Source organism: Polypterus senegalus, chromosome 4 (assembly GCF_016835505.1).
Source record: "Polypterus senegalus isolate Bchr_013 chromosome 4, ASM1683550v1, whole genome shotgun sequence".
In the NCBI taxonomy this organism is placed as follows: Eukaryota; Metazoa; Chordata; class Cladistia; order Polypteriformes; family Polypteridae; genus Polypterus; species Polypterus senegalus.
In genome coordinates, this window is record NC_053157.1 from 242,300,566 (window position 1) to 242,326,962 (window position 26,397).

The window sequence follows — 26,397 nt, forward strand, 5'->3', positions numbered from 1 at the left end:
TAGATATGATCCTTTTTCTCCCTTAAAAACACAGCATTAAGCCTTCCTATCACAATAGTTGCACCTTCATCTTTGTTCTGGTCTTCTGCTCAAATTGACATCTCAATGCTGTCCCTGTTAGCAACAGTCCAACCCCAAGTGCGTGTAACCAGTAACCTGTGTCCATATTAAATCTTCATTTTTCCAGCTCTCGTATGTCTTTCTCTTGTCAAATATAGGCAGGTTTCTATAATTAGCAGCCATCCTCTACTACGAATGTTAAACCTAAGTCCAGCGAGGATATCCAGCAAAGCCCTAAATATGACGGCTTTAATAGACCTGCCCTTGCTGTGTCCAAACATGATGGTGCCGTGTAGATAAAATGTTGTATGCCAATCCACTTTAATAAAGGTCTGCAGTGCACTTTTAAACTGTGAGGCAGAGGAGGAAATCAAGAGAAATGTGTCTTTTACCCAAACCTCATGGAGGGCACTGTGACCCTGAAGTGTGCTCATTATTTTTACTGACTTTATGAAGTTAATTCTACACTTTTGTGTTCACAGGCTTTCCCATTTCACTTGGCCATACACTGAGGTGTCTAATGGCTTCCAGCTCAGGGCTGTCCATGTGAGAAGTGAATCTGAGAAGAGAAGGGCAGACACTTAAAGAGAGAGAAGAGTTTCCCACAGAGCATGGCCTCTGCCAAAGAAGATGGAGTGGATGAAAGAACGGTGGACATTAAAGAAGAGGACTGTGAGCGGCTCACACCAGAGGATGTATGTGTGAAGCTGGAGGATCACGAAGAAAGAATTTCAGTTTTTAAAGAGGAGGAGGAGTGCAAGGGGGTGACTGCTGCCATTAAAGCTGAGGATTTGAATGATTTCTCTGTTGGTCTTGAACTTCAAAAGCATGAAACTGAGGATATTTTCAAGCAAGATGCCTGTGAAGAATCTCCATCCAGTTTACAGCCCTGGTCCACTAATACGGGACAACTGGCTACGCAGGAGAATTCTGTAGAGCTGAAATCAGAGTTATCAGAGTCTGAAGAGAAAATCACCGAGGAAAATGGGAGAGAAGGAGAAGAGTCACCTGGGAGTGTTGAAATAAGTGAGTAACGTGATTAAATATAAAAGAAAGAGAGCATTTATAAATTCTAATGGTGGGTGCTTTGATGTTTTTAGAAGATTGAAATGAGAGTGGAAAACACGGTTAATTGAACTTGGATGAAGACAACCTGCTCGGTTGCATGATAACAAACAATAGGTTACTTAATGATAAATTAGAAAAACGTGGGTGAATAAGGAAAAATCTAAAGTGTTGAGCGCATGACTTGAACATCATGAGGCTTTGACTGAAGCTGTGCTGTATGTTAGGCCAACAGCACATTACGTTCAATGAGAATATCAAGTCATATTTTGTTGAAGACTTGATTATTTCTTAAATTGAGCGGCATTTAAGGCAGAAATGACCACAAAAAGAAATAAGTAAGAATAAAATCCTCACTCTGTGAACTAAATAAGAGTGAATTTGCTCAAGCCAGTGCTCACCTAATATGTGCCTCATCTTTCTAATGGTAATCTCGTGCACTTTGATGTTAACAGTGACAAGAGCTACCTGTACGAACCATGAAGACATTCAGGGGTCTCAGGGTCTTCTTTTAGCATCTTTTGTTCTGCTCTCAGCCTGAACTTGCTGGGGCAGCATGGCCTGGACAAGTTGGCAGTGGTGTGAAGTCTTCACGTGGAGATAATCATTGGCTGTTCTGTCTCCCACAGTCACATCGGTTCAATTTGGAGTCACCACTCCATTTCACCTGCATGTTTTTGGGGATGAGGGGAAGAACCAGAATAACCAGAAATGCCCCTCAGAGCCCCTTTGTAGAACAACTATGAGCAGGATTTGATCCCTGAAGAATAAAGCAGCTTTGCTAAACACTGTGCCCCTTAACACAAGCGGATATTTTTGTGTGTTTATTTTTTAGGCCAGAACAGGTTATAGAGGATGTAAATATCATCACATACATTACAATTAAGAAGAGAAAACCCAAATTCAGACACATGATTGGGTAGGAAGGGTCTGATCGGAGTCTTTAGAGCTGATATTGACCACCCATACCATTAGCATCTGCTGATATCAATAATAATCTATACTAATATAAGGCAAAGCCCTCACTCACTCACTCACTCATCACTAATTCTCCAACTTCCCGTGTAGGTAGAAGGCTGAAATTTGGCATGCTTTATTCCTTACAGAGTTTTTACAAATGTTAAGCAGGTTTCATTTCGAAATTCTACACGTAAAGGTCATAACGGTCGACAACGTCTGCCATGTTGAACTTTCTTATTTATGGCCCCATCTTCACAAAATTTGGTAGGCAGCTTCCCTGCGCTAACCGAAACCGATGTATGTACTTATTTTGGTGGTATGACGCCACTGTCAGCCGCCACATTGAACTTTTCAACGTCACTAATTCTCCAACTTCCCGTGTAGGTAGAAGGCTGAAATTTGGCAGGCTCATTCCTTACAGCTTACTTACAAAAGTTAAGTAGGTTTCATTTCGACATTCTACGTATAACGGTCATAACGGTCGACACAAAATTTGGTAGGCGGCTTCCCTGCGCTAACTGAAACCGATGTCCATACTAATTTCTGTGGTATGACACCACTGTCGGCCGCCATATTGAACTTTCCAACGGTCTTTGTTACTTATGGGCCCATCTTCAAGAAATTTGGTACGCAGGTTCCCAACGCTAACTGAATCCTACTTACGTACATATATATGTCCATAGCCTGCAGCTCAGTCGCCCATCCCCACGCCTCCCACATTGTTGGCTGTCTGCCTGTATAACTCCGTCCATCACTCTTCATTTCCTTCCTTGCTTCACCACGGGATTCACATCTTCCTGCTGATAACTGCAGCCTTTTTATTTAATCCACGGCTTCTCCGCTGTTTTTTATTGTTCGTTTATTACAATTATAGTTATTGTGTAGGTATTTTAGACTTAGTTTACATTGCTCAGGTACCCATTTCCTTTATTATTCCAACCCCCATTAACATGTCTATCGAGGTGATCACCATGGATCAAAGAACTGTCACTTACCGAGTGGTTTCCATGCCCAGGGATGGCACCTGCCTTTTCTATTTTCTGTGTTGCATATTGCACGGCCATATCAGGCTCACTTTTGATATCCGGAGGAACATTGTGTCTTATGTATTGAATAACTAGGACAGGTTCAAGGTGTGGACTGATGACGGTACAGGAGATAATTATACTACACAGGAGCTCTATAGAGAGTGAAATGCTTAAGCCCTTCACCTATGCTTCTGCATGTGAGTTGATGGCTGCCGCTGAATTGTTCAGTTGTCGCTTTCAAGTGAAAATGAAATGGCCAAATATTTTACACCTTTGGACAACCGCCAATGCCTCTTAAACATCTTAGATTCACAGGTGACAATTTCAGTAGTGGACACTTTGATGTTTATGAATGTTTCACCTCTCAAAAGTTGGATGCGAAGTTATCAATGAAACCTGTTGTATACTTACAATGCTTGACAGATGCCGAATGTCAGTTCAACACAAGTCCTACCAATACTGTCGTAATTGAAACAAACCATGAAACTATATATTAGGGGTGAGACTCGAAAAATTAATCTAATTAATTAGAGGGATTGTAATTAATTCATCTTGATTAATCGCATGTAATCACACAAGAAAATTTGTCCCAAAGCACAAAGGTTTTTTTTAATGTAAAAGGGTTTTAGTGGGCGACAGAATCAAATAATAGACATTGACATGAATATTGTAAACTCAAGGTCTTTTAATTTCTGAAAAAAAAATGCATTTAAACTGCATTTCAGTTCAAAACAGAAACAAAAATATCATCCCTGGCTAAAATTGGGCAGACTTAAAAATAAAGTGGTATTCTAAGTACTTTAAGTACATGTTCAGAATGGCATTGTCTTTAAATAATAATGAGAAAAAATTTCAACATAAAGTGCAGTTTTTCTTCTTAAAAAAATAAGGCAGAAACATAAAAGGTAATTTGACCAGCTTCACCTTTAAACTCTGAGTAACCTTAGCCAAAATTATTTCGTACATTAGGCTAAAACAGTGTGATCATTGAACATTTTGTAATTAGATGTAATTAAAATTACTAACGGTCACGGAAGTCCAATGATTCACAGTACGAGCCACAAAGTCCGCTTTCTGTAATGCATCTAATTTTGCTTGCTTTTCAGTGTCATAAAGGTGTTGAATGTTACTTGAAATAGTCTTTCGGCACGGCAGTTGGAAAGTTGGATAACCTGACGCTAAATGTAGCACATTTTCTAACCCCCTATCTTCCACCACTGTTAATGGTCTACAGTCCAAAGAAATCCATTTTGCGATAGAATTTGTAAGTTTGACCGATGTTGACTTACTAATTTTGGTCCTGAAGCCAGTGATTTCATGAAGTTTGGACTACCGACACCTTTTGTTGGTACTCAAACTCGTACTGGTAGTGCTAACTTCATACACAGTTTCTGTGCTCGCTGTAACATGTTTTGCATTTAGATGGCACCGTAAGGTTGAAGTGCTTTGGTGGTCTGCAAACTCCTTTTTGTACAGTTTGCACAAAACCACATTTTTATCAAGGCTTCCGTCGGGTAGTCTTTTGAAATGAAATTTGCCTCCGATCAGTCCTAGCAACGCGCTTTCTTCCGACTCTTACATTTTTGTAGCTCTGATGTGTGCATCAATGTAATCGATTTACCAAGAAATCATGCATTGACAAAAGTTCCCCTTTGCTTGGAATGCAAAGTGTGATTAAATGAATTATTTTTTAACGCGTTATGGAGCACATGCATCGAAGCTTCTCAACTGTGCTTGTGCTAAGAAAAGGAAACATTTTAAAAATAACGTATCATGATTGTCAATGTAACCTTTTGTAGGGTCTGTCCCTGAGACTTATCAATTGTCATCGCGAAGCAGAGCCTTACTGGAAATTGGAGGCATTTGAATTGAAATGGGAGATCAGAGGGTGTAACGGGGATGCGAGGAATACAAACTCTCTCCCCTGAGCAACCGCCAGTAAAAATAGTTGCCTCAGTTAGGATCTTTTGCAGACACGTGACCTGAAGTCACATGCCGTTACAAAGTCTCAGTGGCTGTAAGGTGTTCAGTAATATTATTGGTGCCCCAACCCTCAAAATTAGATTATGCTCAGTAGTGCCTGGAGAATTCAGAGTGTGGAGAAACTCTAGAGTCAGAGTGTGTATTAACTTATGGATTTTTCTGTGAGTATTTGGTGGCAGAGTCACAAAGTTGCTTCCGCAAGACTGCATTAGCCGCGGAGCTCAGCTCAGAGCAAAATGAGGTGAATGGGAGGGGAGATGCTGACGTAACTTCCCCGTTGCCTTAACTGTCAATCCCACCCCACAAACACAGTCTCTCGGAATTTGCATAAGCACAGTCCTTCACCAGGAATTTTAACTTAGTTACAAAGTGATCAAAACTCTCGTTTATACCCTGCGTCCTCTCATTAAACTTGTATCCTGTGAATATCGTGCTAGTCGTGCCATGACAAACGCCAGCGGCAGCCTATCTATGAACTTAAGTTAAGGAGCGTGTCTACAAACTTAAACTTACGGTTTCCACAGTATCTGCACTTATGAATATGCTTGTATGCGTCACTCGCTTGATATTCTTTTTCTGCCTTCTCAATTGTGTAAAGCGTTTTTTCTCAGCGCTCTTTGGAGCTCTGCCTTGTTCTCTACGTACTGCGGTTACAGTCAGTTCACGTGATTATGTGGGAGGCGTGATGATGTGAGACACAACTCCGCCTCCCACGGCCATCGAGAAGCAGTCTATTACAGTATATGGGCGACAAAATAGGTTCCAGTTATGACCATTACGCGTAGAATTTCGAAATGAAACCTGCCCAAATTTTGTAAGTAAGCTGTAAGGAATGAGCCTGCCAAATTTCAGCCTTCTACCTACACGGGAAGTTGGAGAATTAGTAAGTGAGTCGGTGAGGGCTTTGCCTTTTATTAGTATATAGCAAAATACCCGCGCTTCGCAGCAGAGAAGAAGTGTGTTAAAGAAGTTATGAAAAAGAAAAGGAAACATTTTAAACATAACGTAACATTTTCTTTCTATTCGTTTGCATAAGCACAGTCCTTCACCAACAATTATTTAATGTTAGCTCAGACCCAGCACTTAAAAGTATCTCTCGCACTTTCGCTGAGTTTGTTCTAAACACTATTCTATCTCTGACCATCTAATCCGTTTGCATAAGCACAGTCCTTCACCAGCAAGTTTAACCCCGTTATAGCAATTTTAACTCCGTTACAAAGTGATCCAAAGTCTCATTTATACCTTGTGTCTTCTCATTAAACTTGTATCTCGCAAATATCGTATTCGTCGTAGGCATGACAAACGCCAGCAGCAGAGTGTCTATAAACTTAATTTAAACTTACCGTTTACACTGTGCTTTGTTTCCACAGTAGCTGCACCTATGAATTGCTTGTATGCGTCACTCGCTTCATATTCTTTTGCTGCCTTCTCAATTGTGTAATGCATTTTTTGTTCAATGCTCTTTGGAACTCTTCCTTGTTCTTTACGTACTGCGTTCACATTCAGTTCACGTGAGCCTCTCTCTTGTGTGATCTTGCAATATCCAAGGCTTTATTTAATGTTAGCTAAGACCCGGCACTTAGAAGTTTCTCTCGCACTTTTGCTGAGTTTGTGCTAAACACTAGACCATCTCATCTTCGTTTGCATAAGCACAGTCCTTCACCCACGAATATTTACCTTATATGGGCAGGCACTCAATTACATGGGAGGCGTGATGATGCGGGATGCAACTCCACCTCACATGGCAACCGAGCTGCAGGCTATGGCTGTATATATGGTCGAAAGTAGGTTCCAGTTATGACCATTATGCGTAGAATTTCGAAATGAAACCTGCCTAACTTTTGTAAGTAAGCTGTAAGGAATAAGCCTGCCAAATTTCAGCCTTCAACCTACACGGGAAGTTGGAGAATTAGTGATGAGTGAGTCAGTCAGTCAGTCAGTCAGTGAGGGCTTTGCCTTTCATTAGTATATATATATATAAACAGAGTGGAACCTCGGTTTGCGAGCATAATTCGTTCTGAAAACGTGCTCGCAATCCAAAGCACTCGTATATCAAAGCGAATTTCCCCATAAGAAATAATGGAAACTCAGATGATTCGTTCCACAACCCAAAACTATTTATATAAAAATGATTAATACAAAATATAAAGTAAAATACATAATACAAATTAACCTGCACTTTACCTTTATAAAGAATCATGGCTGGTGTGAGTTTCTAAACTCATGTGGGACTCCACCCAACGGGACGACACGCGGAAGAGCGTCCCAAAGCAATCGGAGTCTTCCAGCGCTGTAGCAGTTCGCCGTATAAGCACATCCAAAAAGATCGCAGACATGCTATAAGCGCCTGTCGTCAATGGGTCATACAAGGAACATTATAAAGATCCTGGTACAATAAATAACAGCGCTGTTGCTGTTTCAAGCTGAATAAAGCTGGTGTTAAAGTACTGAGACTCAGATTCGTGTTTTGGGGAGCAAGATGGGGACTCGCACTTCACAGCGCACACACACACACAGTCACAATGCTGTAGTAAACCGATGTTGACTATATGAGTAAGGCACACAGACTCAGACGGAGAATAGGAGACAATTGCCAGAGAAAGAGAGAGAGAGAAAGACGCGCTGGGCGGGCAAGCGAGATAGATAAGGAGAGGGAGAGAGAGAGAGAGAGACGCTGGGCGAGCAAGCGAGCGAGATAAGGAGAGATATATAGAGAGAGGTGCTGGGCGAGCGAGATAGAGAGAGAGAGATGGGCTGGGCGAGCGAGCGAGATAAGGAGAGAGAGAGAGAAGAACCATCAGCTCAGTTGTGATCACATAACGCTCAGCAGACAAAGTGTATCTATACTACTCATATTGCAAGACATCGCTCGTTTATCAAGTCAAAATGTATTAAAAATTTTTGCTCGTCTTGCAAAACACTCGTAAACTGAGGTTCCACTATATATATATATATATATATATATATATACTGTGTGTATATATATATCATTTTTTTTTTTTATAATAAATGTATTTTTAGCCATGCAAAAACTTCACATCACATAATAAAGTGCTACTGCATACATCATACGCAAAGAACATTTACCCATAATGCACACATAATGAACAAAAACAAGCTGAACAAAACAAAAGGCATATCTTAATCATACTCCACATTTCTCTTCTTCTTTCGACTGCTCCCATTAGGGATCTCCACAGCAGATGATCTTCTTCCATATCTTTCTGTCCTGTGCATCTTGTTCTGTCACACCCATCACCTGCATGTCCTCTCTCACCACATCCATAAACCTTCACTTCGGCCTTCCTCTTTTTCTCTTCCCTGGCAGCTCTATCCTTACCATCCTTCTCTGAATATACATCTCATCTCTCCTCTGCACATGTCCAAACCAACGCAATCTTGCCTCTCTGACTTTGTTTCCCAACCGTTCAACTTCAGCTGACCCTCTAATGACCTCGTTTCTAATCCTGTCCATCCTCGTCATGCCCAATGCAAATCTTAGCATCCTTAACTCTGCCACCTCCAGCTCTGTCTCCTGCTTTCTAGTCAGTGCAACCGCCTCCAACCCATATACAGTGCATCCGGAAAGTATTCACAGCACATCACTTTTTCCACGTTTTGTTATGTTACAGCCTTATTCCAAAATGGATTAAATTCATTTTTTTCCTCAGAATTCTACACACAACACTCCATAATGACAACGTGAAAAAAGTTTACTTGAGGTTTTTGCAAATTTATTAAAAATAAAAAAGCTGAGAAATCCCATGTACATAAGTATTCACAGCCTTTGCTCAATACTTTGTCGATGCACCTATGGCAGCAATTACAGCCTCAAGTCTTTTTGAATATGATGCCACAAGCTTGGCACACCTATATCCTTGGCCAGTTTCACCCATTCCTCTTTGCAGCACCTCTCAAGCTCCATCAGGTTGGATGGGAAGCGTCGGTGCACAGCCATTTTAAGATCTCTCCAGAGATGTTCAATCGGATTCAAGTCTGGGCTCTGGCTGGGCCACTCAAGGACATTCACAGAGTTGTCCTGAAGCCATTCCTTTGATATCTTGGCTGTGTGCTTAGGGCCGTTGTCCTGCTGAAGGATGAACCGTCACCCCAGTGTGAGGTCAAGAGCACTCTGGAGCAGGTTTTCATCCAGGATGTCTCTGTACATTGCTGCAGTCATCTTTCCCTTTATCCTGACTCGTCTCTCAGTTCCGGCCTCTGAAAAACATCCCCACAGTATGATGCTGTCACCACCATGCTTCACTGGATGGTATTGGCCTGGTGATGAGCGGTGCCTGGTTTCCTCCAAACGTGACACCTGGCATTCACACCAAAGAGTTCAATCTTTGTCTCATCAGACCAGAGAATTTTGTTTCTCATGGTCTGAGAGTCCTTCAGGTGCCTTTTTGGGAAACTCCAGGTGGGCTGCCATGTGCCTTTTACTAAGGAGTGGCTTCCGTCTGGCCACTTTACCATACAGGCCTGATTGGTGGATTTCTGCAGAGATAGTTGTCCTTCTGGAAGGTCTCCTCTCTCCACAGAGGACCTCTGCAGCTCTGACAGAGTGACCATCATCATGGTCACCTCCCTGACTAAGGCTCTTCTCACCCGATCGCTCAGTTTAGATGGCCGCCCAGCTCTAGGAAGAGTCCTGGTGGTTTCGAACTTCTTCCATTTACGGATGATGGAGGCCACTGTGCTCATTGGGACCGTCAAAGCAGCAGGTCACACCACGGTCACACTTCCCTCGTACTTATCCTGTACAACTCTTACGTACTTCTCTGCCACTCTCGACTTCCTCATACAATACCACAGCTCCTGTCAGTCACCCTGTCATATGCTTTCTCCATGTCCACAAAGACACAATGCAACTCCTTCTGGCCATCTCTAAACGTCTCCATCAACATCCTCAGAGCAAACATTGCATCTGTGGTGCTCTTTCTTGGCATAAAACCATACTGCTGCTCACTAATCATCACCTCACTTCTTATCTGAGCTTCCACTACTCTTTCCCATAACTTCATACTGTGGCTCATCAATTTTATCCCCCTGTAGTTACTGCAGTCTTGCACTTCCCCCTTATTCTTAAATATCAGCACCAGTACACTTCTTCTCCACCCCTCATTACCCTCTCATTTTCAAAGATTCCATTAAACAATCTGGTTAAAAACTCCACTGCCATCTCTCCTAAACACCTCCATGCTTCCACAGGTATGTCATCTGGACCAACGGCCTTTCCATTTTTCATCCTCTTCATCGCTGTCCTTACTTCCTCCTTGCTAATCCATTGCACTTCCTGATTCACTATCTCCACATCATCCAATCTCTTCTCTCTCTTGTTCTCTTCATTCATCATCCTCTCAAAGTACTCTTTCCATCTGCTCAACACACCCTTCTCACGTGTGAGTACGTTTCCATCTTTATCCTTTATCATCCTAACCTGCTACACATCTTTCCCAGCTCTGTCCCTCTGTCTAGCCCAATGGTCCTTTTCTCCCTCCTTAGTGTCCAACCTCTCAAACAACTCATTATATGCCTTTTCTTTAGCCTTCGCCACCTTTATCTTCACCTTGCGCCTTATCTCCTTGTACTCTTGTCTACTTTCTGCATCTCTCTGACTATCCCACTTCTTTTTTTCCATCCTGTTCCTCTGTATACTGTCCTGTATTTCCTCATTCCACCATCAAGTTTCCTTTTCCTCCTTCCTCTTTCTAGATGTCACGCCAAGCACCCTTCTTGCTGTCACCCTTAATACATCTGCTGTAGTTTCCCAGCTGTCTGGTAACTCTTCACTGCCACCCACTGCCTGTCTCACATCTTCCCTAAACTCACTCTTTTTTCCTTTTCAACTTCCACTATTTGATCCTTGGCTCTGCCCTCACTCTCTTCCTCTTCTTGATCTCCAACATCATCCTACAGACCACCGTCTTATGCTGCTTAACTACACTTTCCCCTGCCACCACTTTGCAGTCTTGATCTACTTCAGATCAACTCTTCTGCATAGGATATAATCTACCTGTTTGCATCTTCCTCCACTCTTGTACATAACCCCATGTTCCTGCCTCTTATTAAAATATGTATTCACCTCAGCCATGTCCATCCTTTTGGCAAAATCCACTATCCACTGACCTTCTTCATTCCTCTCCTTGACACCATACCTACCCATCACCTCCTTATCTTCTCTGTTCCCTTCACCAACATGCCCATTGAAATCTGCTCCAATCACCACTTTCTGTCCCTTCGGTACACTGTTCGTCACTTCATCCAACTCACTCCAAAAATCTTCTTTCTCACCCATTTCACACCCAACTTGCGGGACATATGCACTAACAACATTCATCATCACACCTCCAATTTCCAGCTTCATAATCATTACTCTGCCTGACACTCTTTTCACCTCCAAAATACTCTTGACACACTGTTCCTTCAGAATAAGTCCTACTCCATTTCTCCTCCCATCCACACCATGACAGAACAAATCAAATAAAAAGTTCAATTAGATGCTTGTAGCCGTCAACTACAAAAAGAAGAAAACGAGGCAGTCTTGGTGAACGCTTCAGGTTCTCATCTAAGAATATAAGCATCTCTGCATGTTCTAATGACAGTCTGGTCCTCCTGTCTTTGTTCTCCGGAAAGCCAGTGGCCCAGCATCTCTTGTGGTATGAGGTTCACAGAGATAAAGATTCACCTCTGATGCTGCTGACTCAAATATCATTTTTATATTTATTGTCAATTCCTTCATGCATTCTGCAGTTCTGTTGGCGGGGAGTTTCTTTGGATCGCTCGTCTGTCGGTCCGACTGCATCTGTTGAGATACTGGCACTAAGCAGTTTGTGTTTGAGATTTGTAGTCATCTTTGAAATACGTGTCCTTGTACAATTGTTTAATTTGGGGAAAAAATCGTTATAAGATCTGTTACAGAATTCATAATTGTTAGTGACTATTCACACTTAATGATTATTATGCATTATTAGTATTATTTTATGAGGTCTAAAAACTAGGTTCATACCATTCTACCCAACACACCAATAAGATGGCTGATTACAATTTCTAACTAATCGATGTCCACTTGTTAACAATTTATATTTATGTACCAGCTCAGTAAAACTCTGTATCCCTTTCCTCCCATCTGCCTACACATTCTTTGAAAGGCTAATCAAAGGGATTTTGGTCAAAACATTTAATGCCTGGTAAATTAATTAAACAAACAAATAAATCAGTCAACAGACACTCACTGGCAGATGGAATTGTGGATCTAAATGATCCACAAGGTGACATCTTCCAGAACTGCAGATTGTTTTGGCTGGCCCAGTAAGTCTTTGGCTTTCTTGCTGTCAGTATTATAAGGTGAGTTTTCTAAGTGCTGCCATTATTGGAGGCCGAGTGAGAGTAGGTGACTGAGCTAGACTAAGCTTGCTGGTCGCCTCAGCCTTTGAACATCTCGTTCTTCACACCAGTCCCTTTTGTGTTGACTTCTCAGATGCTCAATAAGTTTTGTATTGTTGAAAGTGTTAGCAGAGAATCCTCCATCACTGGCTTCGTTTTGCACATAAATTATAAACTGCAAATTTGTTATCTCTTGTAGGAAGGCAATAAAACTGTTAGACTGGCGAGGACATGCTTCTGAGTTTTTGTAACATTGGAAATTTGTATTGGATGGTTTTCTCATTCAAGATCAGATGTTAAGATCAGCTAATTTGCTGATCATCGGTCAAGTCATTTTGGAGTGAAAATTGGCTTTTTTTTATTTCAAGTGACGTGCCTGTCCTCAAGTTGGATAAACAAGAGAAATGTAACCAATTGTGTCTCAAATTTTGTAAGTCACCTTGGATAAAGGTGTCATGAAAATAATAATTATTATAATAGTTAAAATTTTGTTTTATTTCAGATGTACAGAAGAATGGCAACTTCTCTCCACCTTCATTTGGTCAGCCCTCTCTTCAGTACAATGAGAAAGGTATGAAGAAATCAGAAAGAGGATCAGAGAACCCGACAACAGTCTTTTTGCAGTGCAGTCCTCTCCCTGCTACTGGAGTAATAGAGACAGAAGCCATCAAAACTGATCAACATCAAGTGGAGAAAGAAATCCAAATTCAAACTGGAAAAAAATGTTTGGAATGCGGCAAACAATTCACACACAGAAGTGATCTTAGTAAGCATATGAAGATTCACAATGGAGAAAAACCTCATTGCTGTCCAGAATGTGGTAAGTCATTCTCATGGAGAAGCCATCTTCAGAGACACAGAATAATCCACACAGGAGAAAAATCTCATTGCTGTTCAGAATGTGGTAAGTCTTTCCAAAGCATAAGCTATCTTCAGAACCACAAAAAAAGCCACTCAAGAGATAAACCTCATTGTTGTCCAGAATGTGGCAAGTCCTTCTCATGGAGAAGTCATCTTCATAACCACAGACTAATCCACACAGGAGAAAAACCTCATTCCATTTCAGAATGTGGTAAGTCGTTCTCATGTAAAAGCGATCTTCAGAACGACAGAAGAATCCACACAGGAGAGAAACCTCATTGCTGTCCAGAATGTGGTAAGTCCTTCTCATGGAGAAGCCATCTTCAGATACACAGAAGAAGCCACACAGGAGAAAAACCTCATTGCTGTCCAGAATGTGGTAAGTCGTTCTCGTGGAGATGCAATCTTCAGAACCACAGAAGAATCCACACAGGAGAAAAACCTCATTCCTGTTCAGAATGTGGTAAGTCGTTCTCATTTAAAAGCGATCTTCAGAACCACAGAAGACGCCACACAGGAGAAAGCCCTCATTGCTGTCCTGAATGTGGTAAGTCATTCTCATCTAAAAGTGTTCTTAAGACGCACAGAAGAATCCACACAGGTGAAAAACCTCATTGCTGTTCAGAATGTGGCAAGACGTTCTCAAGGAGATACCATCTTAAGACACACAGAAGAATCCACACAGGAGAAAAACCTCATTGCTGTTCAGAATGTGGTAAGACGTTCTCAAGGAGATGCCATCTTCAGACCCACAGGAAAATCCACACAGGAGAAAAACCTTATTGCTGTCCAGAATGTGGTAAACAATTTTCTGACATACGCAATTTTCAGAGGCACACAAAAATTCATACTGAATAGTAGCCATAATGCTGTTCTAAATGTGGAAACTGGTTTTTCAACATTAGCTTTTTTCAAGTACACACACAAACTTGCAAGGAAGAGAAAATGCAGTATTTATGTTCTGAATGTGGCAAATGTTTTACAAGCCAGAAAGTCTTTATAGACACACCAAAATCCATACTGAAGAAAAATCGTATTGCTCTTCTGATTGAGGGAAATGATGCTTGGATTTATCCTCACTTCAGTGCCACATTAGAACTCCTACTGGAGAGAAACTTTATTGTTGTCCTTAATACGATAAGCAGTCCTCACAATTCAGTACCCTACAAAGTTGCATCAGAAATTACTTTGGAGAGAAACCTCACCATTGCTTGGATTGTGGCAAACGATTCTCATGCGTCAATTGTCTTTATAATCATTGGAGAAGTCATAGTGGAGAGAAGCTTTACAGTTGTACTGAGTGTGGAATGCGATTCTCATATAACCGTTCTCTTCAACAGCATAAAATAATTAATTTTGATTTGAAACAAAGCTATTCTGACTATGGCAAGCTTTTCTCAAACAGCACAACCCTTAAACTCCACATGAGAATTCACTCTGGAGGAAAACCCTATTGCTGTTCAGAATGTGGCAAGCGATTGTCATGTCCTAGCACACTTAGGAACAGGATCCACATTGGAGAGAAGCAGTACACCTGTTCTGAATGTGGAATGAAGTACTCTTCCAAAAAAAGTTTTCGGAGACACACACAAAGTTATGACAAATGATCTTTCAATTGGCTCCTCAACCAAAAAAATTAAAGAAAAATCTGCATGTGGTAAGGAACTTCAGTTTAAAGTAGTTAATAAGTCTATAATAGTGGAAAAAACACTAAAATTGGTAAACAGATCCTAGAGGTAAGGTAACCTTAGATCCACATATGAATTCACACTGGAATGAAAACATTGGAATACAACACATATTTTACAAACAGCAAGAATCTTCTTCAACAACTTATAGGTGTAAGAAAAAACCTCATTGTTGTCCTAGATGTAGTTAACTCTTTTCAGACAGCAGTGGCCTTCATAGTCATAAATGACTGGCCTACTTGTGGTAAGCTTCTTAGTTGTTCTGAATGTTGAATGTGATCCTCCTGTATCAGCCGTCATCAGCAACACGTAAGATTGCATGAATGACTCAGAAACTGTACAGCCAGGACGTCAGCCATACAGGGACTGATCATCTCTGCACCAGTGCTGTGTAATAAGATGGTGAACAATACAAACACCAGACAACAGTACTGTGCGGTGATAACAAATTCAACCACCAAACACAACTGGAAACGTTCAATGTAATAATTAAAAAAATGGAGAAGTCAAATCCACAATGCAGTGCCAACTACCAGGAGGTGCCACTGACAACAAGGGGAATATTTTTGTTTCAGAGCTTTGGAGATGGGGCCTTATCTGAGTAGCAATGAACTTGTACCATCTCTGGGATGTCATATGATTTCTGACGCCTGGGCTGAGTGCAGACAGCTGATCTTGACCCTGATAATGAAGAAGTCATTTAGTGACGTCAGCTGACAGCCAATGCTGTCCAATCAGATACTGGGGAGGGACAGTCGAGGAGGACAGGAGACTAAAAAGAGAGCCATCACATGACAGACCACTGTAGTGGGGCTTTATAAGACTTACACTAATTTATGTTATCATTTATAAATGATAAAAGTCTTTACAAACCAAACACATTCAGTGGCTGTGTGTCAATAGTGAGTCCAAAAGTGGGAATTTTAGATCAAAATACAAATAAAATGAAACATTCAAGGTTCAAAGAGAAATTTTAAGACCCGAAGAGGGAGTCACAACAGCATGCAAGGGTTAGCACGGGGGACCACAATTGTGAAGAATATCAATTAATGTATAGAAGGAGTATTATTTAAAATAAAAGTAATAGTGTTATGAGAAATGGGACACCATAATGAATGATTTTATTTTCTGAGATATTAGAGAAAAAAGGAAAACAAAGCAGAAATACAAAGGGATCTCTGCTGCCCCAGCTGATAATTAGATAAATTACCCTAAAAATATAACAGATGTTACTTTGCTCCATGTCAGTATATCCTGGGTGGTGTGTGAAGGATGCTCTATACTCCGAATGTGTTGGTTCAGGTTTCAGTTTGAGTTCAGCACCTTCTTCATATCGATACCCAAGACAATGTTTCTTCACTTCAAGACCACAAGCTGGAGGACACAGGAGCTCAATAAACACCAACAGCAGGATGGATGATTAGAAAGCTCTGCTTTGAGAGAGTGTCAGCTACACAAAGCTTCAGCTTCATTTACTTGACAGAAAACTCCAAAAAGCAGAAGTGGCCCCTTCTGCACCCCCACCACTGAAGGTCAAATTTGACCCCCTCACTACTCAGCGTTGGTTCACTCGGCGTGGACTTTCTGTATTTTGTAAGTTTATGTTTCATTTTTTTGGCCACACTCTTTTTACATTTAATGTCATTAATGTTCTCAAATGTGTGAGTATAGCTTGACTCTTTCAAGGACTTTTCTAAAAAGTGGATGGCACTCTGCGAAGGAGAGACTTGTAAGGTGTGAACAAAGCCAGCTGCCCTTCACTGGTCTGTCTTCATTCAGAAGGACTCACCTGAGTGGTGGGATTGTTCTGCGGCGCTCCTGTTAGCCAACATTTCATCAGCTTGCTTTCTGCGTTTCATCCGATAAACAGCAGAGTTAATTAAAGATGAGCCAGGCCTGTTACAATGTGAACGTTCTTGACATTTTGGTTTACTTTAAATATTTTTCTACTTTTTTACTTTGAGGTCTTGAAGGCCTTGTACATTACAGATTATTAATACATGTACATTTGGTGTTAATAATGAATTGACAATTAATAAACTGTTTTTATTACTAAATTGTAAGTGTGGTATGTTTCCATCTTGTAGCTTTGACAGTTGCCGTGATGTGTTGCCTCCCTAGAAAACCTGCAGCCACTGCGGCCCTGTGGGATCAGAGTTGGACACCCTGATTTAGATCAGGTATCAGCAAGAGTGAAAGGGAAGGTCTACAGGATGGTAGTGACACCAGCTATGTTATATGGGCTGGAGACGGTGGCACAGGAGACAGAGCTGGAGGTGGCAGAGTTAAAGATGCTAGATTTGCATTGGGTGTGACGAGGATGGACAGGATTAGAAATGAGGACATTAGAGGGTCAGCTCAGGTGGGAGACAAAGGCAGAGAGGTGAGATTGTGTTGGTTTGGACATGTGCAGAGGAGAGATGCTGGGAATACTGGGAGAAGGATACTAAGGATAGAGCTGCCAGTTAAGAGGAGAAGAGGAAGGCCTAAAAGGAGGTTTATGGATGTGGTGAGAGAGGACATGAAGGTGATGGGTGTTACAGAGCAAGATGACGAGGACAGGAAGATATGGAAGAAAATTATCTACTTGTGGCAACCCATAATGGGAGCAGCCAAATGAAGAACTGTGTTGTGGCGAAAAATTCATCATCAGAAGGCATTTTACCTAAAAATAAAGGTAATTAAGACTGGGGATAGACAGACAGAGTTTCAAAGCTTTATTGCAATAATTGAAGTTTTAATAACAATTTCAAATCATTTTAAACCTTGTTCAATGAGCTCATTTCGTACCTGGCTATACTGTCTATTGTTTATTCCAGTTTCTGTTTTTCTTATTCTTGATTGGTTCTTCAACTGGGCAGATGTCCTCTATTCCATATTTGGTCTTTCATGGTGTCGCTTCCTTTTCTAGCCTTTCATGCTATGCTATAATATTGGCCTAAAGCTAAACATTAATTAAAAAGAAATATTGTATATGGTTTAATTTAATCATTGCTTGGCATACTTGATTTGTCTTAATTTCTACACTAAAGCAAATTTCTAATATATTCTTCTAATATTTTTGCTAAAGCCTGGATATACTACTGTTTTGTTCATGCATTACATCAGTGTGACCTTGCTTACAGCAAAAGCCTTTTGTTGCCTTTCTGCTGATTCATCAGCCCAGCTGGTTTCTTTTACGTGCCTTCCAGAGCCATCTTCTCTGTTATCGCTTCCTAGCTTCCTAGCCTTGTACACAGCTGTTCTCAACCTCTTATCCTGTTCTAAGCTGGTTTCTGTGCGTCAATTTTTTTGTACTTTTCTTACTCTGGAAATTTTGCTGTAAGCTTAAAAATAATGCAATATAACTGATTTTTAGTTAACTATTTGCTTGACCTATCTTATTTACTTAACATTCTAATTTATGCTTAATCTAATGTTTTAGAAGCTTTTGATTACTTTCTAGGGCTCTTTATGTTAATTTGCTATTCTCTATGCTAATATAAAAATTTTCCTTCTACAACTGCAAGATTGTATTTCTATTGCTGACCAGGCTTGTGTATATTTATCAATTCTGACCATTGTTCGGGGGCCTCATATATAAATGGTGCATATGCACAACAATGTTGTGTACGCCCATTTCCATGCTCTCTTTGAGATGTATACATACTGAACTTGGCTTTACACTATGCACATTTTCACAGTGGCCTCACCCTGTGCATACGCACTTTTCTGCTCGGTTTGGCCAATTGGCAGCATCCGGCATCAAGCAGTGCTACCGTTTCTGTGTGGTCTCCCTTTTTCCAGATTCGCATCAATGACGCGGGATGTATCAAATACACCAAAATCAAATGCATATCATTTATAAATGTAATTCACTTGATTGTAATGATTCTGTAAAAATATAATGGTGAACAGAATGATCAAACTATTCCAAATCCCATAGCTACTTTAGTGTTGTTAGAAGACATCTCAAATACAAAAATTAGAGGAGAGCGCCTCGCATTTATAGATGATGATGATTGGCTTCTAAGTCGATTTCAATTTCCCAGAGTTCTCCTCTTGGCACTGTGTGCTGGACTGGCACCAGCTTTACAAAGGCAAACTTTGAGGACTTGTGCTCTACCTGCTCCTCTGCAAGTTCTGTCCACTCTCGGGTTTTTAGCCACAGGAGCAGGATGACTGATCAGGTGTTTCACAATCATCACTGAGTCGTGCCATGCCAGCTGTATGGGATGGTATTATCTGCTTGTAATACAGATATTTTTTATATATATTTATCCTTACATTATAGTTGAACTGGTATTACAAAGGCACCGGACAAATTACATTAACCAGGGATGAATCACCAAAAGAATGAGCTGCCATTACATCATCTATAGTAGGAGCACCTACAAAAACAACAGCTAGGGCAACAATAGGAAAGAAGTCATGTTAAAGATTTTGAATTTTGTGCATACACCATGTTTTAGTGTGAAATCTTTATAGCTTGTATATTGTTGCCCAGGTATAAAATTGCAAGTTCGGTGGTGCTATACCATTTTCTACGTTAGGTCGTTGTAGAGTCGCTCCTTGTGAGCATTGATGTTTCGTATTTCAAAAAAATAGGTTATTATTGAATCTAATTTTTTTTAAAAAATGATTTGTTTAGGTATATGGGGATGTTTTAAAAATAGAAAAAGAACCTTAGGAAGGATGCTCATCTTGACAGTGTTGATTCTCCCTCTTAACGTGAGATGGAGGGTAGACCATCTATTCACATCTTGTTTAATATTTTCCATGCAGACAGAAAAGTTTTATTGATAAAGGCTTTATATTTACTTGTAATTTAACCCCAGGTTTTTAAACTGATCTGCTAATATAAATGGGAAGGTGTCCAGTCTAGCCCAGTCTATCTCATAAGCATTTCGACAGTGAACTGCCAGTAAATCTCAGATGCTTTTCTAAAGTAAATAGCCAGTGGCTCAATGGCCATTGCAAAGAGCAGTGGTGACAGGGGGCATCCTTGTCTAGTATCACGTTCTAGTTTGAAGTCGTCTGAAATAATGTCGCTAATGCAAACTGAGGCTTATGGGCTATGAGGAAGGAGATCTCCGAGGAAGATAGGAATAATTAATTCAGTCAGTCTGTAGCGGTCTGATGCTAAAATTCACACCATCGAGGAGACGATGATTTATTTATTTTTTAGTGGAGATTCCTGGGACATGATCCTAGGAGCTATGTTGTCCGGGGCTTTATGCCCCTGGTAGGGCCACCCAAGGCAAACTGGTCCTAGGTGAGGGATGAGACAAAGAGCGGTTCAACAAACCTCCAATGAAGAGTAAAAACTTTGGACAACGTTTTCCCTTGCCCGACGCGGGTCACCGGGGCCCCCCCCTGGAGCCAGGCCTGGAGGTGGGGCTCGATGGCGAGCGCCTGGTGGCCGGGCCTACACCCATGGGGCTCGGTCGGGCACAGCCCGAAGAGGTAACGTGGGTCCTCCTCCCCATGGGCTCACCACCTATGGGAGGGGCCAAGGAGGTTGGGTGCAGTGTGAGTTGGGTGGTGGCGTAAGGCTGGGACCTTGGCGGTCTGATCCTCGGCTACAGAAACTGGCTCTTGGGACGTGGAATGTCACCTCTCTGAAGGGGAAGGAGCCTGAGCTTGTGCGCGAGGTGAGAGGTTCCGCTAGATATAGTCGGACTCACCTCGACGCACAGCTTGGACTCTGGAACCAATCTCCTTGAGAGGGGCTGGACTCTCTACCACTCTGGAGTTGCCCCCGGTGAGAGGCGCCGAGCAGGTGTGGGCATACTTATTGCCCCCCGACTTGGAGCCTGTGCGTTGGGGTTTACCCCGGTGGACGAGAGGGTGGCCTCCCTCCGCCTTCGGGGGGAAGGGTCCTGACTGTTGTTTGTGCATATGCGCCAACAGCAGTTTGGAGTATCCACCCTTTTTGGAGTCTCTGGAGGGGTTGCTAGAGGGCATACCTTCTGGGATTCCCTCGTTTTGCTGGGAGACTTCAATGCTCACGTGGGCAATGACAGTGAGACCTGGAAGGGCGTGATTGGGAGGAATGGCCCCCCCGATCTGAACCCGAGCGGTGTTTTGTTATTGGACTTCTGTGCTCGCCATGGATTGTCCATAACGAACACCATGTTCAAGCATAAGGGTGTTCATATGTGCACTTGGCACCAGGACACCCTAGGCCTCAGGTCGATGATCGACTTTGTGGTGGTGTGTCGCCGGACTTGCGCCATATGTCTTGGACACTCGGGTGAAGAGAGGGGCGGAGCTGTCAACTGATCACCACCTGGTGGTGAGTTGGCTTCGATGGTGGGGGAAGATGCCGGTCAGACCTGGTAGGCCCAAACGTGTTGTGAGGGTCTGCTGGGAACGGCTGGCAGAGTCCCCTGTCAGAAGTAGCTTCAACTCCCACCTCCGCAGAACTTCAACCACGCCCCGAGGGAGGTGGGGACATTGAGTCCAATGGGCCATGTTCCGTGCCTCTATTGTTGAGGCGGCTGACCGGAGCTGTGGCCGCAAGGTGGTCGGTGCCTGTCGTGGCGGCAATCCCCAACCCGTTGGTGGACACCGCGTGAGGGATGCCGTCAAGCTGAAGAAGGAGTCCTATAGGACTTTTTGTCCTGTGGGTCTCTGGAGGCAGCTGATAGGTACCGCAGGCCAAGCGAACGCGGCTTCGTTGTTGCTGAGGCAAAACTCGGGCATGGGAGGAGTTTGGAGAGGCCATGGAGAACGACTTTGGACGGCTTCGAGGAGATTCTGGTCCACCGTCCGCGCCTCAGGAGGGGAAGCAGTGCAGTGTCAACACCGTATATGGTGGGGATGGTGCGCTGCTGACCTCACTTCGACGCTGGGTCGGTGGGAGGAGTACTTCAAGACCTCCTCAATCCCACTAACATGCCTTCCACGAGGAAGCAGAGCCTGGGGACTCTGAGGTGGGCTCTCCCATCTCTGGGACTGAAGTCACCGAGGTGGTCAAAAAACTCCTTGGTGGCAGGGCCCCGGGGGATGAGATACCGAGTTCCTTAAGGCTCTGGATGTTGTAGGACTGTCTTGGTTGACACGCCTCTGCAACATCGCATGGACATCGGGACAGTGCCTCTGGATTGGCAGACGGGGTGGTGGTCCCCTCTTTAAAAGGGGACCGGAGGGTGTGTTCCAACTATAGAGGGATCACACTCCTCAGCCTCCCTGGAAAAGTCTATTCGGGGTTCTGGAGAGGAGGGTCCGTCGGATAGTCAACCTCGGATTCAGGAGGAACAGTGTGGTTTTCGTCCCTGGTCGCGGAACAGTGGACCAGCTCTTCACCCTTAGCAGAGTCCTGGAGGGTGCATGGGAGTTTGCCCGACCGGTCTACATGTGTTTTGTGGACTTGGAAAAGGCATTCGACCGTGTCCCTCGGGAATCCTGTGGGGGTGCTCGGGAGTATGGGGTACCGGACCCCTGATAAGAGCTGTTCGGTCTCTGTACAACCGTGTCAGAGCTTGGTCCGCATTGCCGCAGTAAGTCGAGCCCGCTTCCAGTGAGAGTTGGACTCCGCCAGGGCTGCCCTTTGTCACCAATTCTGTTCATAACTTTTATGGACAGAATTTCTAGGCGCAGCCAGGGTGTTGAAGGGGTCCGGTTTGGTGGACTCAGGATTGGGTCACTGCTTTTTGCAGATGATGTTGTCCTGTTTGCTTCATCAGGCCGTGATCTTCAGCTCTCTGGATCGGTTCGCAGCTGAGTGTGAAGCGGCTGGGATGAGAATCAGCACCTCCAAATCCGAGCATGGTCCTCAGCCGGAAAAGGGTGGAGTGCCCTCTCAGGGTTGGGGGAGAGATCCTGCCCCAAGTGGAGGAGTTCAAGTATCTCGGGGTCTTGTTCACGAGTGAGGGAAGAATGGAGCGTGAGATCGACAGGCGGATCGGTGCGGCGTCCGCAGTGATGCGGGCTCTGCATCGGTCTGTCGTGGTGAAAAAGGAGCTGAGCCGTAAGGCAAAGCTCTCAATTTACCAGTCGATCTACGCTCCTACCCTCACCTATGGTCATGAGCTATGGGTAGTGACCGAAAGAACGAGATCGCGAATACAAGCGGCTGAAATGAGTTTCCTCCACAGGGTGTCTGGGCTTTCCCTTAAAGATAGGGTGAGAAGCTCAGTCATCCGGGAGGGGCTCAGAGTAGAGCCGCTGCTCCTCCGCATCGAGAGGAGTCAGATGAGGTGGCTCGGGCATCTGATCAGGATGCCTCCTGGACGCCTCCCTGGTGGGGTGTTCCGGGCACGTCCAACCGGGAGGAGGCCCCGGGGAAGACCCAGGACACGCTGGAGGGACTATGTCTCCCGGCTGGCCTGGGAACGCCTTTGGGATTCTCCCGGAAGAGCTGGAAGAAGTGGCCGGGAGAGGGAAGTCTGGGTCTCTCTGCTTAAGCTGCTGCCCCCGCGACCCGACCTCGGATAAGCGGAAGAGGATGGATGGATGGATGGATTCCTGGGACGCCCCCAGCCTTGGCCCGACCCTGGTGGCTCTGAGGCTAAGGATCTGTGCTGGTATGTATCCCGAAGGTTGCCAGTTTGAATCCCCGTCACTGCCAAAAGAGATCCTACTCTTCTGGGCTCTTGAGCAAATCCCTTAAACTGTAATTGCTCCAGAGGTGCTGTACAATGGCTGACTCTGCGCTCTGACCCAAAGGGGTATGCGAAAACTAATAAATTCCTAATAAAAGAAATTGTGTATAATTGTGTGTGTGTATGTATATGTATATGTATATACCCCTTAATGAGAATGTGAAAAAAGTTTACTTGAGGGTTTTGCAAATTTATTAAAAATAAAAAAAAATGACAAATTACATGTACATAAGTATTCACAGCCTTTGCTCAATACTTTGTCGATGCACCTTTGGGAGCAATTACAGCCTCAAGTCTTTTTGAATATGATGCCACGAGCTTGGCACACCTATCCTTGGCCAGTTTCACCCATTCCTCTTTGCAGCACCTCTCAAGCTCCATCAGGTTGGATGGGAAGCGTCGGTGCACAGCCATTTTAAGATCTCTCCAGAGATGTTCAATTGGATTCAAGTCTGGGCTCTGGCTGGGCCACTCAAGGACATTCACAGAGTTGTCCTGAAGCCACTCCTTTGATATCTTGGCTGTGTGCTTAGGGTCGTTGTCCTGCTGAAGGATGAACCGTCGCCCCAGTCTGAGGTCAAGAGCACTCTGGAGCAGGTTTTCATCCAGGATGTCTCTGTACATTGCTGCAGTCATCTTTCCCTTCATCCTGACTAGTCTCCCAGTTCCTGCCGCTGAAAAACATCCCCACAGCATGATGCTGCCACCACCATGCTTCACTGTAGGGATGGTATTGGCCTGGTGATGTGCGGTGCCTGGTTTCCTCCAAACGCGACTCCTGACATTCACACCAAAGAGTTCACTTTTTGTCTCATCAGACCAGAGCATTTTGTTTCTCATGGTCTGAGAGTCCTTCAGGTGCCTTTTGCAAAACTCCAGGCGGGCTGCCTGCCATGCAGGCCTGATGGGTGGATTGCTGCAGAGATGGTTGTCCTTCTGGATGGTTCTCCTCTCTCCACAGAGGACCTCTGGAGCTCTGACAGAGTGACCATCGGGTTCTTGGTCACCTCCCTGATTAAGGCCCTTCTCCCCAGATCGCTCAGTTTAGATGGCCGGCCAGCTCTAGGAAGAGTCCTGGTGGTTTCGAACTTCTTCCACTTACGGATGATGGAGGCCACTGTGCTCATTGGGACCTTCAAAGCAGCAGACATTTTTCTGTAACCTTCCCCAGATTTGTGTCTCGAGACAATCCTGTCTCGTGGTCTGCAGACAATTCCTTTGACTTCATGCTTGGTTTGTGCTCTGACATGAACTGTCAACTGTGGGACCTTCTATAGACAGGTGTGTGCCTTTCCAAATCATGTCCAATCAACTGAATTTACCACAGGTGGACTCCAATGAAGCTGCAGAAACATCTCAAGGATGATCAGGGGAAACAGGATGCACCTGAGCTCAATTTTGAGCTTTATGGCAAAGGCTGTGAATACTTATGTACATGTGATTTCTCAATGTTTTTATTTTTAATAATTTGCAAAAATCTCAAGTAAACTTTTTTCACGTTGTCATTATGGGGTGTTGTGTGTAGAATTCTGAGGAAAAGAATTTAATCCATTTTGGAATAAGACTGTAACATAACAAAATGTGGAAAAAGTGATGCACTGTGAATACTTTCCGGATGCAGTGTAAATATACTGTACTGTACACTATACTGTAGTAACAGAGAAAATGAAAAAAAATTAGTGTAAAAAAATTCCTTACCTTTTATTCCTTCTGATCTCTTTATAATGTCTGATTTCACTTCCATTGTGATGGCTTTCCTGTTCTTCAAAGCACTACCATCTGAAGACTCTGACTTTCGTTTAGGAACCATGATAAGGGCCACAAAGTTGCTAAACAAAGCCACACAAACAGAATACTTCCTCTGCACACAACAAAAGTAGTTTGCCAACTCCCTCACTCATACTCTGCGTTACTGCGTATTCTTCTGCTGCGTGCAACCAAACTAGTTTGCTCACGTAGTCTGTAAGAACAACACTAATGGCGTAAGCCAAAACACTTATGTCTCAATTTTTTAAAGTTTTTATGGGAGTGAGTGTTGTAAACTCGAAACTTTGTAACCCGAGGACTCCCTTTATATATTGTAATAAAGACACAACAATAATCAAGGTTTGGTGTTTTTAGCCCTGTATACTTTAAAGTAAAAGTGTCAATTGTTTTCTCACAAAACTCAAAAGACATTGAAGGAAGGGAGGACGGACATTTTATGGTGGTGGACCGGATATTAACGTGAGGAATGCTGGGACAGTTGTGGTGGATTCTGGGAGCATGACGTCACCACAGGTCAGCAGAGGGGAGAGATAGACCCGGAAGTGTGTGATTTCTATAGCTGTCCGGGCGCTCTTTATGGCTGCGACATCTCGGCCTTTCTAAGGAAGTAAAGAAAGAAAGATTAGTACACTGCCATTGTCCCCCCTCCGGGTACGTTGTACGAAGCAAACCGGTTTGATCAGCTGTTCCCCAAGCGCTCATGCATGACAATATATATATATATATATTTTTTGTATTACCATTTTTTTAAATAGTTTACCTTCATACTAATATCCACCCCAGCTTATCCCTTAACCTTATTATCTTATTATCTCTTAATGAGTGTGTAAACTGTGAAGAGTTCATAACAGACCTCCCAAAACATCAGTACCCTGTGTTCCAATGTAACCCCTTGGCGGTTGCTGCAGCTGCCATCTGATGTAAAAATCACCCAGATGTCCCTTATCCCTGTGTCCCTCCATCTTAAACCAAATCTGATCCTCATGTTAAACTCTCTGATCTCTCCACTCT

At 43.2% G+C, this 26,397-nt stretch overlaps 1 protein-coding gene across 1 annotated transcript; it reads left to right on the forward strand.

Annotated features, from left to right (window-relative positions):
- The first annotated feature begins 869 nt into the window (after window positions 1-869).
- Window positions 870-16,776, forward strand: LOC120528355 (gastrula zinc finger protein XlCGF8.2DB-like). Its single transcript, XM_039752499.1, has 2 exons — window positions 870-1,086; window positions 12,985-16,776. The coding sequence occupies exon 2, from the start codon at window positions 13,056-13,058 to the stop codon at window positions 14,199-14,201; it is 1,146 nt and encodes a 381-aa protein (XP_039608433.1). The 5' UTR covers window positions 870-1,086; window positions 12,985-13,055; the 3' UTR covers window positions 14,202-16,776.
- Window positions 16,777-26,397: the final 9,621 nt, after the last annotated feature.

Bases quoted from the DNA above. Each gene is read 5' to 3' on its own strand.
- LOC120528355 (XM_039752499.1), top strand. From the start codon at position 13,056: ATGAAGAAATCAGAAAGAGGATCAGAGAACCCGACAACAGTCTTTTTG.